An 18592-nucleotide genomic window follows, 5' to 3' on the forward strand; every position below is an offset into this window, starting at 1 on the left:
ATGGTAGGGAATACTTCTTTTTAATACTTAAACTTAAAAAAAAAATTGCATTCTCTCACCTCTGCAGGTCATCCAGCTAGAACTTGTTATTTTTATCTCAGATCCAAAGGAGAATGGCCTAGATAAAGTATTTCTGGTCATTTCCCAGTGACTGAAGTTGTATGTAGTGCACCTGTTCATGGCCTAGCATGTTAGAGTTTGGTATTTCTTCTTTTTACTATGAGACTATCCTTAGGGCAAGTAGGCAGTAATGGGTGGGCTCGGAACATCCAGAATTTGTTTCTGTCATCTCGCCAGGGCCCCCTTGTTGATAGTGCACCAGGGTTGTTCCTTGCTCAACTTTTGTTTGTGTTCATGTAGGGAAAGAAAGGGTGATTCTAATGAGTCATAGTATTGTCTTCTCTTCCTTACTTGGTTGCATTTTCCCCCTGCCCTTTTAGCAGAAGTGTGGGTTTCAAACTGTCCCATGGAGGTACCCTCAGGGACTTCCACTAGGAAGGGTAGCTGGATATGGAGTAGGGAGGCGAGGTCCAGCCAGAGTACGTCTAACCTACCCATTGGAAAACGAGGTTTAAGAGGTACTGTCGCAGAACATATAAACCTGTGCTGACTCATTGCCCCCATGAGCTAAACTGGAACTTGCATCTCACATTCGTTGGGCAAGATTGGATTGATGTTTTTGTTTATTAGTATTCCAGAGGCTGTGTTTTGGAATGAAGCTTTCTATCCTGGAAGAAGAGATTGTCATATTCAACCAAATTCTTCATTGTGAAGGCTGGTGTGTTCTTAGAAATTATGTTACCTAACGTGTGAAGAATGTATTTTTTAGTTTTTCAGAGAACACATCAGGTCTGTGTTGTGCCCCAGGGCCTATTCTACTGGGATCACATTCAGTAATTAAAACTACCAGACTCTCAATTTGTACAACACTTAAGGAGATAACAGGTTATTAGGATAGTTCCAGAATATCCAGAAATGTTTAAATCTTATATTTCCTCAGAATCCATAGATTATAGATGAGAAAAAATGGTTTAATATAGCATAGTGCTAAGTTATGCATTCCTCATATTTTTTTTCTAGAGTTCTTAATGATTGGTCTTTATTTTTTAACTCTAGAGGTCTTCAGACTTAAAATCCTAGAGAAGTTTTTACTTGTGAGATTTTTAAAAATTATACATTTCATTTTCAGTGAAGCCAGATTTAGGATATAGGACTAACACAGAAAAAATAAACATGTTGGACAATTTCAGTGTCTCTCCTACTTAAGGTTTTGGAACCAGACAGTCTAGGTTTGGACCCCTGCTCTGTACTTAGCAGCTTTGGGATCTTGGGCATGGGGCATATGGGGCAATGTAAGAGTGTGAACTCCTGTAAGTGGGTGGGGAGCCACTAAAGAATTATAAGTAGGGGAATTACATCATTAGATTGTGCTTTAAAACGTTACTATAGTAGCATTTGAAGGTGATGAATTGTTGGAATAAGGAAGGGGATGAATTGTTGGAGTGAGTAGGAAGGAAGTCATTAAAAGACTGGACACAGCCCTGGCTGGTGTCGTTCAGTGGATTGAGTGCTGGCCTGCAAACCAAAGGGTTGCTGGTTCCATTCCCAGTCATGGTACACGCCTGGGTTGTGGTTCCGGTCCCCCGTAGGGGGCGTGTGAGAGGCAACCACATGTAGATGTTTCTTTCCGTCTCTTTCTCCCTCCCCTCCCCTCTCTCTAAAAATAAATAAATAAATAAATAAATTTTTAAGTGGGTGCAGTGATTGGGTGAAACAAGATGCCTGAATTAAGGAGTAAAATTAGGAACAAAGAGGAAGAAATGTATTTGAGGGAGATTTAAGCATTAAGTATAGTAAGATTCACTGACTGACTAGATATGGGGAGAGAGGGAGGGAGAGTCCAGATTGCTTTTCTTTTCTTAGCTAAGTAGGTTCATTATACTGCTGCTAACAAAGAGAAGGGTTTTGCAGGATGGGAAAGAAGTAGAATACAAGTTTGCAACTGAAGGCTACATGAAAGTAGATATCCAATAGAGTCTGGAGTTTAAAATAAATATTAGAGTTATTGAGGTTATATATTTTGATGGTACTTGGAACCACAGGACTAGGTGAGCTTATAGGAATAAAGGTGAGAGGTGAAAAAGGGGATGAGAACAGAACTCAGAATTCTGAAGATGGAAATATTGGCCAGGGAAAGAAATAAAACCAAAACTATTGTACTGACGAAAACTTGTGCTACCCACTGACTCTTTTCTTCTACCCCCCCATGTCTTTCACAGGAAACTAAAGCCAGGAAAGGACTGGGATACGGGCAGCCAACCAGGGCACGGTTTTGGGTTGTTGGGCTCGTTAATGGAGCTTTTCACTACTGAATACAAAACTGCTCCCTAAATAGTTGCTGCTCTCCAAGTGAGAACTGCTACAACTCTGAGAAGATGTCTCTGCTGCACCTTATTCACTTTAGTCTTGTCTAGATGTTGTCTCCTGAACTCACTCCTGTGCAGTTCACAATCAATATTTACTTTTATGACTACGCTAATAGATGTAACTTCTAGCCCACGTGTTACCAAAGTTAAGATTCTGTTGAACTATTATGTGACAGCTAGTAATATACCTAACAAGGCATGGCCAAAAAAGAAAGCAGAAATTGTTATCTATAGGGTCATGCCATATAAATATAAATAGGGAAAAAGAACGTCACCATAATTAACTGATAAAGAAGTTCAGTATCCTAGGATATTTTGTTTCCAAGAAACAAACCTCCTAGACCAGTGAATGAGTGTGGAACAGTTAGCAGTATGAGGTTCAAAGTTTGGGTAAAACATTTCTTTTTGTCTTGGCTTTATTTATATGTATGTGCTTGTTTGTTTATAGCTCTGAAGATGGCTGTAGTGGATATTTACCATTCCAGGCTAAAGGAGAGACAAAGGAGGAAAAAGTGAGTATAGAAAACTACATCTGGCCTTCCTTCAGCTTCGGACTGTCGACCGCATGCACTTACAGCCCATACGAAAGTTTCAGTTGGGGCTTTTCCTGTGATCTTGAAGAAGATATTTACTCCCTGGGCCTCAATTTTTCCATCTGTCAAATGGGGATAATAATACCTCCAGATTTTTTGTTGTTTTTGTTTTACCTCCTTCTCCTTAACCCTTCTTGAAGTATAGATGACCAATGAATAATGTGCGTACACTGTTTTAAGGAAAAGAAGGAACAAGATAAATTCAAGGTGTTAAGTTGTTAACGCTTTTTTTATTCTCATTCTGATTGCTTCATTTTTATGAGAAGTCTTTTATCTAAAAGGATTTCAAAGGAAATTCTGAACAAGTTTCAGGTACTCTTGGTTATTCCTTCTCTTTGCAACAGATCAAAAAACACATTTGAGATTGAGAAATTGTGGATCCCAGACCCCTGTTGGATTACAGAGACTTTAACAGTTCAGAGAAGGCGATGCAGCGGTTGTGAGTGTGTGTGGATGTGTGTGTAGGCGTGTTACTGACAGGTGGTGTTGCTAACTAGAGACACGGTGGCATCACAACAATAAAAAGGAGTGGCATTTGGGAACTATCCTGTGGATGAAATTGGGAAGCCCTGGTCGGGGCCAGAGATGTGAGCTAAAGTAGCGCTTGCTCCCTGCGGGTCTGGAGTTAGCCTCCGAGAAATGCTAATGAAGCTTCCCCAGCTACTCTCAGGAGAGGCTTGCTGCTGCTCACAAATACCTCTGGTATAAATCAAAAGGTTCCAGACACATAACTCTGCATGGTTTACTTAAGTTCTCTTTTGCTTAAAACACAAAATTAGAGCTAGACAATATTGTAAAACTCAACTGTTGAGGTTGCTATTAGATATTATGTTTTATGAAGCCCTTCCATTAAACATGCACAGTATTTATTTCAGATAGTTTCAAAGCATTATGTGAATGTACAGCTGTAAATGTGGAATGTGTGAGCATGGTGCCCTTTTATGGTTAACAGGTTTCCCTTAAATTTACCTTAAGTTCCCTAAGCTAAATAATTAATATCTATGACCTGAACACAGATTCCCTTCTACTTCTTCTTGTTGTAGACATGGATTTTCCAGTATTTGTAAGTGCTCATTGATTCATTCATCCATCCAGCGAAGAGTTACTGAGAGCCTACTAGGCCCAAGGAGAGAAAAAAATATGTGATGCTTGAGAGTCTAAAACTGTGTTAGTGACTAACTGACCTGCAGAACTTTGTGGGGAGTGACTTCTCTGGACCTCGATATTTAACCTCAGAGTATTTAGGATCGCAAATAAAAGCTGCATGTGCAAAACATGATTAAATGCAAAACTAACTATAATAAACATTACTGTGGTTTTCATTCTAGAATTATAAGAGATCACGGATTAATCAACCTTAGGAAGTTTCAGTGTAAGTATTAGATGTTTTCTTTATTTTAAAATTTCTTCCAACATTAAAAAAAATATTTTATTTATTTATTTTTAGAGAGGGAGGAAAGGAGGGCGAAAGAGAGGGAGAGAAACATTGATATCCGAGAGGGACACTGATTGGTTGCCTCTTGCACACCCTCATCTGGGGACCTGGCCCACAACTCAGGCATGTGCCCTGATTGATAATCGAACCAGCAAATTTTTGGTCCTCAGAACAGCATTCAGTCCACTGAGCCACACCAGCCAGGGCTCTTCCAACATTATTGAATAGTTTTTAACTCATTTATATTAGTAGTTCTTAATCCAAGTTGTATATTATCATCATCTAAGAGGCTTTAAAGAATTCTGATACCAGGGTATCACCCAGACTAATTAGTGAGAATCTCTGAGGGTAGAGGTAGAGCATCCATATGTTTTAAGTCTTAAAGGAAATAAGAAAATAAGTCTTTAAGGCAATTCTATTGAATAGTAAGAGTTACAGCATGAGTATTAATGAGTCATTTTCTGGAACTGGATAGGGTCATGTTTTGGAACTAGATGTTAAATATAACCTTGAACACCAGCTTGTGAAAATGTTTTCATGGAAAAGCCAACAGAAAGTGATTTTTCTATTTTGTATCATAGTACACAAACAAAACAAAAAGACATTTAGTATTGTATGAAGGTGATAATAAACCTATGAGAGTTTTTGGTTGTTTTCTTTTTTTAATGCTAACTTTGAACTGTTTTAAATAATTGGAGATACCTAACTGGGCAGGAAGAATTCCCATAATTTTTCTTCTGTAGAGTTGTTTGCTGAACAAACACTGTAGAGTTTGTTCAGCAAATAAGAATGATGATGTCAGGGTAATCGCAATATTTAAATTAAAATGTTTATAATAGTTTTATGTTGCATTACTTTTTTTTTTTTTTTTTTTTGGTGAAAGAATCTAGTAATTATTGTGGTTCACATCGAGTTGATAGACTGGTACAGGTTTGACACTCCGCGCCCCTGCAGGGTGCAGGGCAGCTGGTTGTGGACTGCCTTTTAACAAAGTCATGATCGTAAACATGCTAATTTTATGTCCTTTATCTTGTTCACTTCCCATTACACATTTTTAAAGTGATGGTGGTGTTTGGAGGACGTCTCTTATAACAGTTACATAATTAGATATGTAGCATATTTATATTTTTTAGTCCTTAAAAATAATGCCATGATGAACTTGTTTGTGAATAAAACTTTGTCTGTGTTTAGATTTTTTTTTTTTTTTTTTTTAGGTAGATTCCCAGAAGTGGAATTAATAGGTCAAAGAATATGATCATTAAAACTCTTGACACTGGTTGCCAGGTTGCTTTACTAAAGATGTGATACCAGTTTATATTCCTCCTAGCAGTGTACAAGATTGCCTGTTTAAGGGCATCCTCCTTGAGATTTGTGGGTTTGCAAAAATAACTCAGGAGCCATTTCCCTTGCCCTTTCTATAGACAATGATTGGTCATGTTCTGGTAGCTCTGTGTCAATTCCTGGGCTTTCTGTAATAGGTCAGTGGGTTTCTAACCTTTGTGTGTAGTAGACCTTGACTCTTGCATATATTCTAACCTCTGCTGGTGGACAGAGATCAGTTTAGCCTTATTCTTCTTTTAACTCTAGGCTGCTTCTGGGACTGAAGCAGCACATACGGTTTTTAATGGCCATCATACTGAATGGACATGTGACCTTACTGTGGTAGGCAAAGGTTTTTGGGGTTTTTTTTTTTTTTAATCAAATTTTAAAATTACACTCCAAAATCTTTATTATCCCTGTAGTGAGAGGCAAGGAAGGGGAGGGGACTTCAATAGTGAAAATAATCTGTGGCTGCCCATCAAATTTATATTTTTTAGTTATTAAAAATCATGCCGTGATGAACTTGTTTGTGAACAAAACAAGTTCATTTTTTTATTCCTAGAATTTGTGGATAAGAATGTCTCCTGCGATAAAAGGAAAAAAAAATGTCTCCTGCAAGAGAAGAGATTTCATCTGAAAAGAGAACTTAATTAAAATAACTGTCAGAGGTGGACAAAACTAGCCTAGTTCCCATTGGTTATCTGATTGAAATGACCGCGGCTGCTCCACCCCACCAGTTATTGGTGATGGGTGTTACTTACCATCTCCTTTGCCTGTATCTCTGTATATTGGAAATTTGGTCAGTAGCGATCCTCAAAGTTGCTGCCCCTAGCTACCCTGCATATGTGACCATTTACCTGCATGGTAGTTATCAAAGTGAAACTGCATTAGTAGTGAATTAAGTTGTGGTACTTAGTTTAGTTTAGTGAGGAAATACTGTATGCCTCACTTGGCTATGTGTAGGTAGGAGGAAGATGTTGGGTGGGCATGCAAGAGATCACACACTTTTCCAGACTAATCTCTACTAGAGGGATTATTATGTCTGCAGGTCCATTGTTTTCCTGCAGAAATTAATGTCAGAAAATTTACCCAACTTCATTCCTAAGAATACATGATCTGCCTTTAATTGTCTTACTGCCAGGAATTCCTGCCCCTGGACAGATCCAGAGATAGTGAGAGGCGGGGAGGTCAGCAGGGTGCGCAGTAGCGCGGATTATCTCCAGCATAACAGCATCCCTCTGTGATGCTGCTTTTATGATTAGTGTTTTGCATTCTTAGCTTTCCTGTTTGCTTCCTGTCATGGGTAAGTTAGTCATGTGAGGTTAGGGATAATGTCCTTCCATTCTGCCTCTTGTAAAAGAAATGCAGAAAATTTAGGGAGGATCCTTATATTTTCTCTGACACACTTATGTTTTACTCTCTCTGTAGTAATGGAACGGCGGTATCCCAAGGAGGTCCAAGACCTTTATGAAACAATGAGGCGGTTCGCAAGGATTGTGGGACCAGTGGAGCACGACAAGTTCATTGAAAGCCATGCGCGTAGGTGGTGTTCTGCCTTGAGCAACTGTGTGTGTGTTCCTGTAAATAGGGGAGATAATGGTGTGTTTTATGTGAAGTTCTGTAAACAAATACTTGGATACTTTGGGTGTGTGTGTGTGTGTTTATATAATTAGGAGAGATACTGATGTGTTTTAAGTGAAGTTCTATAAATAAATATGAATATTTTTGTCTTTGTTTCCCTTTATTACAATGAAATAAATTTGGGACTTTTAGGGTGGGAGAAAAGAGGTTAAAAACTACGGACTTTCTTTTTTTCCCCAGATAAACAGTAGTTTAGTAGTTTTTCCCCTTACTTTTTATTATAGGAGTTTTCAAATACTGTATACAAATGTAAAGGTGATAGTATAACAAACCCCCAGTATCCGTCATGGAGGTTTAACAGTTATCGGCACACAGCCAGTCCAGTGTCATCTCTGCCACTCCCTTTCCACTCTCAACTGGATTATGTTGAAGCAAATCCCAGACATTATATTATTTTGTTCATGAATATTTTAGTATTGAAAATAATTTTTAAAGTGGGGACAGAATTGGATTAACTCATGGAGAAAGTACTTCCATCATTCCCTTGCCTTTTTCTCTTGAAAGCTCTACCCATTTATCATTAGAATTTTTTTTTTTCACTATAAAAAAATGAAGTTGTTAAGGCAGGAAAACCTAGACTTGAAAGAGATCTATCTGGACAGGGTGGTTTAGCCTCTACCTTCCTCGTGAGATTTGTGTATTTGATGCTAGTTTAGTTCTGGAAGGGTGCTTCGCCACGGCTCTTATCCTGCTCTCATCGTGCAGATATTTCTTACGTGGCATCATAGGCATTTGTCTGAACAAGACTGGTCGTCCACACCAGACACCCTCTCTGGTTTCATTCTTTGTGTGGTTTAGGCTAGGTGACTGAGCCTTGACTTCCTGTCCCAGTTGTGCCGTCCCTGGTTCATGTGTCACTCCAAGGAACTACACCCCGTGGACTGTCCAGACATTTCCTCCATCCTCTGTTGCCGAGTGCCCAAATTTGAGCACGCCGTTATGCAATAACCCAAGCAGTGCAACCTGATCTGTGTCCTCGGAGGAAGCAGAGATGCCTGGTTTATGGGAGGAACAGTGCTCTTTTGTTTCTGTGGGGAAAGAAATTTTCTGGAACTTGAGCACAGAGCATCTGTCCTCCCCTTGCAGAAGGGCCACATCACATTATAGCAGAGACAGGTGTCATAAAAGAATTGGGTTGTGTGGTAGAACCCCTAACACAGGATAAACAGAGCAGGGAAATTTGGCAGTTTAAAAAAGTATGCTACTTCTGTAGCTGAGTGAATGCAGCCGGTTCACTCAGAGTTTTCTGAGAGAGAATCCCAGCTGCTACCGGAGACGGCAGCTGGAAGGCAGCTGGAGTGCGTTTTTCTGAGCTCTTGGGTAAAATTTCTAATGAGATGTTACCAACAAACAGGATTCCCCAAATGGAATGACGCAGTCTTTTCTATAATGCAGAATTACTGAAAATGCTCATTGTTGTTCACTTTGTTTTTCCCATTTTTCTCCTTTGTTCTTTTTGGGAGAAACAGTGGAATTTGAACTCCGAAAGGAAATCAAGAGGCTCCAAGAATACAGGACAGCAGGCATTACCAATTTTTGTAGTAAGTACCACATGCTATATTAGAGGGCAGCTGTCTTCCTAACACATAAAGGACGTCTCTGAGGTGGTGTGGATTTTTAAAACAAGCTTTCCTTCTTCAGGAGATTTTAATCCCTTCAGTAAACTTTCATTTATTTAATCCTTATAAATACCATCGTACGATTTATCTGAGGCAAAATAAACAGTAAACCACAAAAGAGGCACTGCTTTAGATTAGAATTCTACTGTGGCCTCTTTTAAAAAAAGGACTTTGGATTCTCGTGTTTAGCCTCAGCCTTTTAAAATTCAGTGGTGCATGGCCTGATCATTCTTACTAACCAAGCTTCAGCTGGCTCTGGGTGCTTGCATCTCAGTTACTTAAGGAGTTGATATTAATTACATTAATAGCAGCTAACATCTCATAGTTTGCCATCATCAGGCCCTGTGCTCAGCATGCCACCTGGATCGTGAGATATGTACTGTTATTTCCAGTTAATGAAAAAACTAAGGTTTAAAGTGATTATAAATTTTTTTAAAGATTTTATTTACTTTTAGAGAGAGAGGAAAGGAGGGAGAAAGAGAGGGAGAGAAACATCGATCGGCTACCTCTTGCACACCCTCATATGGGGACCCGGCCTGCATCCCAGGCGTGTGCTCTGACCGGAACTGGTGGTGATCTTTTGGTCTGAAGGTGGGCGGTAGGTTTAAAGTGATTAAAGAGCCGTGACTAGTGTGGCTTAGTGGGTTGGGCATTATTCTCCAAATGGAGGGGTCGCCAGTCCCATTCCCAGTCGGGGCACTTGGGCTGTAGGCCAGGTCCCTGGTTAGGGGCATGTGAGAGGCAACCAAGTGATGTTTCTCTTGCACATCAATGTTTCTCTCCCTCTCTTTCTCCGTCCCTTCCCCTTTCTCTAAAAATGAATAAAAATCTTTTAAAAGATGAAATAAAATAAAGTGATTAAAGAGAGAGTTGTAGGAGAGCCAGGTCGTAAGGAAAGGCAGTGTATTATAGTAGTTAGGAGCTTCAGGTCTAGACTTGGACAGCCTGGGTTTGGATTCTGGCCCTGCTGTTTACCAGGTCTGTGATTCTGGTCCAGTTTCAGTTTTCCATGTCTCTTAGAATTAGTGTGAAGATAAATTAGAAAGTGCATGAAAACATAGTACAGTCCCAGGCACACAGGAAATCCTCAACAAATGGCAGTTTCTGTTGTTTTGTTGTTATTGTTGGAATGGTCCTTAGCATTCCCTCCTTCTTCCTGTTGGTTGAAAGTGATCACCCAGTACCCACATGAAGTAGTTCAGTGGGTGTAAGTTTAGCCTAGTATTCTTTAGTTTTGTTTTTTAAAAATTGTATTCATTAGAGAGAGAGAAGGGAGGGAGAGAGAAAGGGAGCGTAACGTCAATGTGAGAGAGAAACACCAATTGGTTGCCTCTCATACACGCCCTTAATGGGGACTGAACCTGCAGCCCACGCACGTGCCCTGACCAGGAATTGAACTGGTACCCTTCACTATGCAGGACAACGCCCAACCAGCTGAGCCACACTGGTCAGGGCAGTGGTTCTTTATTTTCACACTTATTGCAGGTGTAGAACCCAGAACCACCAGTGTGCGGCCGTGCCTGGCTCTTCATGTCAGTCAGCCCTGGTAGATTTTCATGGTGCTCTGGGGCTCTGTGGAACATAGGTTGAAACCAGCTGGTGTGGCATTGTGGAGTCTGTATTCCTTTGTATAAAACACCATGCAGCTTTCGTTTAGCCATATGCGTGTAAAGACTCTGATTCCAGGGTTTGGTTACCTGGTATTGGTTGCCTCTGGGAAAGAAGGGAAAGGAACAGTGGTGGTCAGTGAGGACTTGTTTTTATTTGTTATTCTGATTGCTTTTTAAGGAAGAGTGTATGCTTATAGCACTTACGTGACTTTGAAAAATATATAGATAGAAAAATAGAACAGGAAGCAAATATAACTATTAAATGTTAATTACTTTTGGGGGTGGAAATATGAGTCACTCTTACTTTCTTTGTACTTTTCTGTTTTGGGGGTTTTTTTCCTCCTCAAAATTTCTTAAAGGTGGAAAAGGAATAAAAATATTTTAATTTCTTATCAAAATAGTGATTTCAAATTAGGAGAAATCTACTTTGCTCTTAGAAAAATAATTGTGGAAGCAGTTTTGCAAAGAAACCAGAAAAAGACAAACTGCTTGCTGCATTATCTTAGTTCTGCATTACCATTGGTGGCGTGGTGGGCTTTTTACACCTCCAGGTGCCAGAACCTATGATCACCTCAAGAAGACGCGAGAAGAGGAGCGCCTTAAACGCACCATGCTCTCCGAAGTCCTCCAGTACATCCAGGACAGTAGTGCTTGCCAGCAGTGGCTCCGCCGGCAAGCCGACATGTGAGTAATGAGTCCAGGGTCCTTTTAGAGCGTCCTTTTGGCCTTTACATGTACTTTCAGGCATTTCCATGGGCACCCTACCTATGGCAGAGTGATAATAATTGGGTAACTGGAAGAATTCAGAAAATTTAAGGTATCTATCTCAGGAACAGTGCAGTACTAATAGTTTTGAGAAACATAACTGGCCTCCTGGAATCCTACTTTGCTACTTTGATCTTATTTTTAAAGATAAGTAAATTCCCTCGACCCAGGTCTTTCTCTCCCTCCATCTCTGTTGGTATAATTTCCATTGAAGAATCATGTTCCTGTCTCTGCCCATGAATGGTCTTTGTGATGTTCCTGGCTAAGAGCTCTTAACAAATCCAACCCATCTCCCCTCCGAGAACAGACGTCTTTTCCGGGCTCATCCAGTGGGATAACCTGGGTAACCGTGCAGTCTGTCTCATTACATCTTTTCCAAGTAACCGGCTGGATAAATGGCAAGTCCCACGTGGGCTCTTGAAAATTGCCACCTTTGGTGTGACATAAGTTTATAAATTCCTCTTCTTCATTGTAGTGATTCTGGCCTGAGTCCTTCGGTTTCGATGGCTTCGAATTCAGGTAATTATTTTTCAAGCTAGAACAAGTTTTGATTGTGAAGTTTTCATTCTAGAGATTGTGGTGACCCAACAGTTTCTCCCCACTCTGTGGGATCAAGGTGCTTAGACAGAGTAACGGTAATTACACGTTGTCCCAATTTATAAACATCAGCAACTTTTCAGAGTCTTCATGGCCAGACAGGGACTTCCTCAGGGTTAAAGTACGGAGACCAGGAAGAACAAGCTCCAGAGAGGTGGTCTCCTCATTTTACCAGTGTCTGTGGGCAGTTAGTTTACTGTGGTTGGATCTAACACAGATTTTGAGATTTGTCTCAAAGGGAAAAAATAAAGGTTTGTATCATATAAAATATATGAGCAGCTCTGGCTGGTGTGGCTCAATGGATCAAGTGCCGGCCTCTGAACCAAAGGGTCGCTGGTTCAATTCCTAGTTGGGGCACATGCCTGGCTTTCAGGCATGTCCCCAGTGGGGGGTGCGTGAGAGGCAACCACACATTGATGTTTCTCTCCCTCTCTTTCTCCCTCCCTTCCGTCTAAAAATAAATAAATAAAATCTTTAAAAATAAAATATATAAGCAACGAGGCATGTCACCCGCCAAAAACACAAGGGTTTCTAAATTAACTTGGTGAGTTAAGGGATTCTATTTCTTATTTTACCTCTTTGGTTATGTCCTATTTTTAGTATAGTTTACAGCGCTAGACAGATTAAGCCATATGCTCTCTGATAATCCTTGGTGCTCCATATGGTAGATTAGCCACTTTCCCAAATCAGAACAGACAGACCACGCCACTGATTAGAAACAGACTAGGCTAGAAGATGACCCATTTGCAGTTTCACCATTCTTTGGAAGTTCGGAACAGACCTGTGATGATGCCGCTCAAATCTCTCAGTAGATTCAGGATCTAGATAGGACTCAGAGGAAGACCACCTCAGGGATGATTTTTTTTTTTCATTTATTCCTTTGTTTCAAGTAATTATTTTTTCATACTTAAAGGAGAAAAGAGTCTTTTAGGGAGTAGCCAAAAACAGCAAAATACAAGTCTAATTAAAGTTTCTTACTTCCGACCTCTCCCCACCAATCTAAGTACAGATCTATAAATAACCTCATACTGGCTAATTAACATGAATGGACTATCGTGAGCCTGCAACTTTGGCATCTGTGTTTTCCGAACCACCCGAGCTCACTTATTCTTTCTTGCTTCCTAGGCCGGTGTTAGCCGCCTTCAGCCCCTATATTTAGGTTAAGGAGACCCCTTGCTCCTCATGTTCTGAGTTGGTCCTAAGGCAGTGCAGCCTAGGAAACCTGGATTCTTGGTTGTCACTTAGCCTCTGGAAGTGTTGGTGAGGCAGCAAATGATTTCAGTCTCCCTTTTTGAGCTTTTAGGGGTAGGGGAGTCCTGTTATGGAGAAGCCTTTATCCCCTTTGTTGTTTTACAGAGAAGCATGTTTTCCAGCAGAGCAGCCTATTAGTAGTCCCGCCCCCTTCTCTCCACCACCTAAAAGGCAACACCCGTGAAACTTACATGATTCCGCATTTTATTTTGCTTAACTCAGTCTGTCCGTCCCTAAATGAACATTAATCTCAAACATGCAAAACAAAACCAGAAAGTTTCGCACATCAAGCTTCCCACCCTGGGCATTGTCCTCGTACTGAGGTTCTTTCTCAGGTATGGGAATTCACCTCAGCCTCTACTTTGCCATATAATAGCTCATTGTTTCCCTGTGTGGATCTTTCCTGTAAACAGAGTTACTTTGGAAGGAAAAGATATTCCCTCACATAATAAATAAGGAGGGCCTGTTGCTGGCCTAACAGTCTGCCTTTGATCTGAAGGCACAGGCACTTGGTTAATTACCGTGTTTGCCTTGTACTGCTGGCAGAGTGGCCAGGGTTAGGGAATGTCTCCTGCAGAGTTGTTATTTCCATTCATCAGCTGTCAAGGCAGGTAGTGTTTGACCTTTCTTAACTGGATGAGACCTGGGCTTTCGATTTTAGAATCTCCTATTGCTTTCCGAAGAAATGGGTGATAACTACTGTGTTAAGCAGTCGTATTTGATGCTGAGATGTGTGTGGTTATATGTGTGTTTTAGGAGAGCAAAGGAGACACAAATTACCATTTCTGTTTTCAGGTGGACATTGTGGTGCCCATGTTGCTAGTTAAACTGGGGCCTGAGGGACTGGTGGAAATTTCCTATAGCTGCATGGAACTTTGTTATATTTTACACTTGAGGAATTGTCAGTACTATGAACGACGTGCCCTTTTCTGTCTGTGTCTGTAGGTAGACGAAGTGCACCACCCTTGAACCTCACAGGCCTCCCTGGCACAGAGAAGCTGAATGAAAAAGAAAAGGAGGTAACAAAAAGAAAGGGAGCTAGAAGAAAGAGACTGATAAATGATTGAATTGCCGTTACAGGATTAAACCCGTTTTGCTCTGCGTATCTCACGACGTTACAGTCCTGGCCTCTCTGGAAAGGCCAAGCGCTAGCTCAGCAGGTTCACAGGACTCCTTTCCTTATCACCTTTGCCTTCTGAGAGAAGAACATACGATTTGTAACTCCTAATCATAGCAAATGGCATTTATTGAGCATTTACCGTATACCAAATACTGTGCTAAGTGCTTTATCTGAACGAAATTAATTTTTTACAAACCTAAGATAACTTTAATATGAAAATGCTTACTTCCCATTAGGGCAGTCACTTTGAGTTGTTCTACACTTTCTCCAACAGTATAACCATCCCTTAAAAGATTTTTGGAATCGTCTCCATGGCATGTTTATGAGCATAAAGAGAGGAATTCATTGTCATATAGTCACATAGTAATGTCGACTTAAAAATGGCATGACTCACTTTTCTTCTCCATGATGATCATCAGACTTGTCTGCATATGACTTGTGGCTGTTTCTAAAATTTAAGCGCAGCCTCGAAAGAGTCATCATCAAGTGTTTTCAAAAGAACATGCCATGGCCCTGAGGTTCATTCCAAAAGTGGGGTCCCTCCTTTGTACCTCATCTGCTCCTTTTACACTCCCCGAGATCAGGGTCCGCATCTGCCACTTTGTACCATTAATTCAAGCCAAGTATGGAAGAGTCATAAAGGAGGAAGGACTAGTATTAGTCTTTTGTCTCATCCACCAGGAATAGCAAAGATTAGTTTCAGAGAAGGAAGTATATTTTATATCCAGGTATTACTAAAAAAAAAAAAAAAAAAAAAGTCACAGGCCATTCTGACCCAAGCACCGAAGGGCCTGGAGTTTGAAGCAGTCCTTATCCTGACCCACACAATGGTGGCCTTAGACTGCTGGGTTGATGGCAAGTAAACTGGAGTGAGCCAGCTTTCTGGATTTTTAGCAGCTAAAGTGGCGTCTCTTAGCCAGGCCTCTCCTTCAAAAGTAGGAAATGTATCACAAAAGCAGGGACTAGGACTCTATGCTGACGCTAAAAATAGTGTGATTCACACTTGGGAATCCAGGTATCCGCACCCCTTCCCCCACCATGCCCTGTGGCTCTTCCCTGACTGGCTGGGTTGGAATGTGCTGGGCCTCTACCCCGGCTGCTCCCTGACAAACACAGCTGAGCCAGCCAACACATGCTAAAGGCTCTGCCAGCATCATATCCTGGCTTTCTCTTCCGGAGTGTCCGTCTTTAGTATGTGTTCTCTTCAAAGAAGAAACTAAATGGAATGTAGTCCAGCCACCCAACAGCTCCTATAAATAGCTGGAGGTTGATGTCACTTTTTAAATTTTATTTTGGCTATTCCTGCTGGGTTAAATTATGAGAGTGATAGATGTTAATGTTTGTTAAATTTGCCGTGTCTTACAGCTCTGTCAGATGGTGAGGTTGGTCCCAGGAGCCTATTTAGAATACAAATCTGCTCTGTTGAACGAATGTAACAAGCAAGGAGGCTTGAGACTGGCACAAGCAAGAGCGCTCATCAAGATAGACGTGAACAAAACCCGGAAAATCTACGATTTCCTCATTCGAGAAGGATACATCACTAAAGCCTGAGGCTCGAAGGGCTCGGGATCTGAAGTCACAAGTTTGGAATGTGGTGGACCAAAGGACAGTATGGATATTCTTGAGCTGAATTCTCATTGTAAAAAGAGGGAAAAGGACAAAGGAAACCTTAAGGTGTAATAATGTCTACTTTATTCTCCACCCTGCTTTAAAACACTGTCGTTTGTATTGTGCCACGGAGTTATGTGCTAGATAAGCTGTTATTAAATGTGAGCGAGTGGGCATTTGTTCCTAACACTTCTTACAGCAAAACAAGAACCATAGTGCCTCACGTCACAGTGTTGGTAGAAATAGAACTAAACCAGTCTTTAGTCCCAGGGGTCCAGCTCAGACCCTTGTACTTGAGTGGTTGAATTTATCTGTTTGCCTTCAAACAATACAGACAGATTTAAAGGAAAGAGAAAGGTTACAGAGCATAAGAAAGCTCTCTCTTTTCCTTCTGAGGACTTTTTAAGCTGACAACTTATGTGGATGAGCAAAGGGGAGGAAAATGTCCTCGTGGTGGTCTTGTCCCAAACTGCGTTCTTTATCTTTATTGTTGACACTATTACATAGGTCCCCATTCCCCCCTCTTTGCCCTCCTCCACCCAGCCCCGTCCCCCCCAAACTGCATCTTTAATGTTTGGCTTTGTACTTTGCAGACTGTCTGATCTGCAGGAGACTTTTGAGGAGGTGGCATCGAATATAAAATGTCTCTGTTATTTTTAGAATTAATGGATTAAAATGTTTTGCTGCTTAATTTGTGGGTGTGTCAAATATTCTGGTAGCCACAGCACATTTAGGGTGTTGGATGCCCACCTCATCGTGCTGCACTGTCTCCTAGTGTGTGTCCTGGACTCAACCCTGTTCTTCCCCTGGGTTCCCCAGGGTACCAGGCCCCTGAGGATGGGGATGATGCAACTAACCTCCCCTTTACTTGGATTGAGCCCTGAACCCTAATTTCTTAATGGGGAAAGGCCAATAAATGCTACTTTTAAAACAAAAGTAAACAGTTTCATATATGGGACTCAGTAGATAATGAGGGTGAGTAACCCCACCGCATCTGAAACCTGGTCCTCAAAACTTTCTGCAGAATAAGAAGCCAAACTCAGAGTCATGGCTCTCCCATTTCCATTAGAAGGAGAGTTGCACATAGAAATAACTTCAGAATCTACACAGATGACCTCTAGTAGCTAAATCTTTAATTCTTTCAACATTTAAAATATCCAATTACAATACTACGTTTTGTTGGAAGTACCTGCTCAGACTTTCTGACTGATGTAACTGTGCGTGCAGCTTGCAGACAGACCTCATCTGGGGGGTTACAAGTGAAAAGGAACTGAGGATCTGAAGGAATTAGAATAATTAAAGACTTCAGTCTTTAAAAAGGGGGGCTTGTGGACATGCTTGCTGTCTTTTGCATACTTACCTCTCTTAGAAAAATGTGTTCCACCAGCACTCTCACCCTCGGTTGGTTACAAAGGGATTGCCTCTTATCCCTGGAAGGCAATTCTGATTGTAAAAATTCTGGGTACATTAGACCTCAATGTCAGGTGATGCCTATTGTGGTCTGAAGAGTCCTTAATCTTGATTAAGGAAGGCTTCCTGGGAGAGGTGAGCTTTGAGGCAATGGTGAGATAGAGAAGAGAGAGACAGTTTGGCAGATGGAAGTGGGACTGTTTCAGACACAGTGGGTGGAGGATGGTGTGGAGGCAGCAGTGGGAGTAAGGACAATGGTGCCAGGAGATTCAGTTGTCTGGGACACAAGGGGCAGCTGTGGTAGTTTGGAATGGGAGGGTGGTAGGACAGTCTCACAGAAACCTTGGAACCAGTTGAACTCTGAAAAACTGACTGGGGAATCTGTAGATTCGGTGAGGGAAAACGGCATGATTGAAAACAGTGATGGAAAAATAAGGCTATACTTTCAAATAACTGGATTTTAGAAAGTAGGATTGTCATTGTTTTGGTAAATCCAACTTTGCAAAATTTAAGACCTAGAATCCCTAGGGGGGGGGGTCTCAAAGATCTAGCCATATTTTGGGTGATGAGTACTCTTGAAAGGAGTCACTGAGTCACTCTTTTTGCCTTTATGATGGAAAAGCACTTGGTGATATATTGATGTGGCTGGCTTAAGTACATTATTTTCTTCCATGTTATTACCAAAGAAAGGCCCTTCTTTTTACTCACAGTTTAGAGCTAGCAAGCTGCATTAATAGAGGTCTCAGTCCAGACCACCTCAGAAGAGGAACACTGTACTCTAAAACTTGGCAACATGAATAAAGATTGTAAAAATATATACATTTATTTACTTTTAGGGAGGGGGGAAGGGAGGGAGAAAGAGAGGCATGTGGCCTGTGTGGGAATCAAACCGCATTTAGTACACTGAGCCACACCAGCCAGAGCTGAAGTAAAGACTTTTTACTGTTAGGAATTCTTATTGCAATGTAACATTAAAGGTTTTGCTGACATTTTAAGCATATCCTTCTCTTCCAGTGCTGGGAAATGGGGAACAAATGTCTTTCCCTGTAGTGACCCTTTCCCATGCTTAAAGATGTAGACTCTCTTGAGACCACTTATTTGTGGTTTATCCTTTCTTGGATTCTAGTTTTCATTCTTTTACAGTTTACAACCCCCACCCTTTTAAAATCTCAACTCAGTAGTTAATTAACAGTCCTT

At 41.0% G+C, this 18592-nt stretch overlaps 1 protein-coding gene and 1 long non-coding RNA gene across 2 annotated transcripts in view; one reads left to right on the forward strand and one right to left on the reverse strand.

The window, feature by feature from the left end:
- The window catches only part of TADA2A (transcriptional adaptor 2A), a 49076-nt gene extending 32400 nt beyond the window's left edge, over nucleotides 1–16676 (forward strand). Inside the window, exons 9-16 of the mRNA XM_024572904.3 lie at nucleotides 2875–2938; nucleotides 4348–4391; nucleotides 7203–7313; nucleotides 8885–8956; nucleotides 11196–11328; nucleotides 11885–11928; nucleotides 14203–14276; nucleotides 15743–16676. Of these exons, the coding sequence (XP_024428672.1) occupies nucleotides 2875–2938; nucleotides 4348–4391; nucleotides 7203–7313; nucleotides 8885–8956; nucleotides 11196–11328; nucleotides 11885–11928; nucleotides 14203–14276; nucleotides 15743–15928 (728 nt within the window). The 3' untranslated portion in view covers nucleotides 15929–16676. The remainder of the gene's footprint in view (nucleotides 1–2874; nucleotides 2939–4347; nucleotides 4392–7202; nucleotides 7314–8884; nucleotides 8957–11195; nucleotides 11329–11884; nucleotides 11929–14202; nucleotides 14277–15742) is intronic.
- The window catches only part of LOC139440288 (uncharacterized), a 36319-nt gene that overhangs the window by 4818 nt on the left and 12909 nt on the right, over nucleotides 1–18592 (reverse strand). The gene's annotated exons all lie outside the window — the stretch shown is intronic.

Source organism: Desmodus rotundus, chromosome 9 (genome assembly GCF_022682495.2).
Source record: "Desmodus rotundus isolate HL8 chromosome 9, HLdesRot8A.1, whole genome shotgun sequence".
Taxonomy (NCBI): domain Eukaryota; kingdom Metazoa; phylum Chordata; class Mammalia; order Chiroptera; family Phyllostomidae; genus Desmodus; species Desmodus rotundus.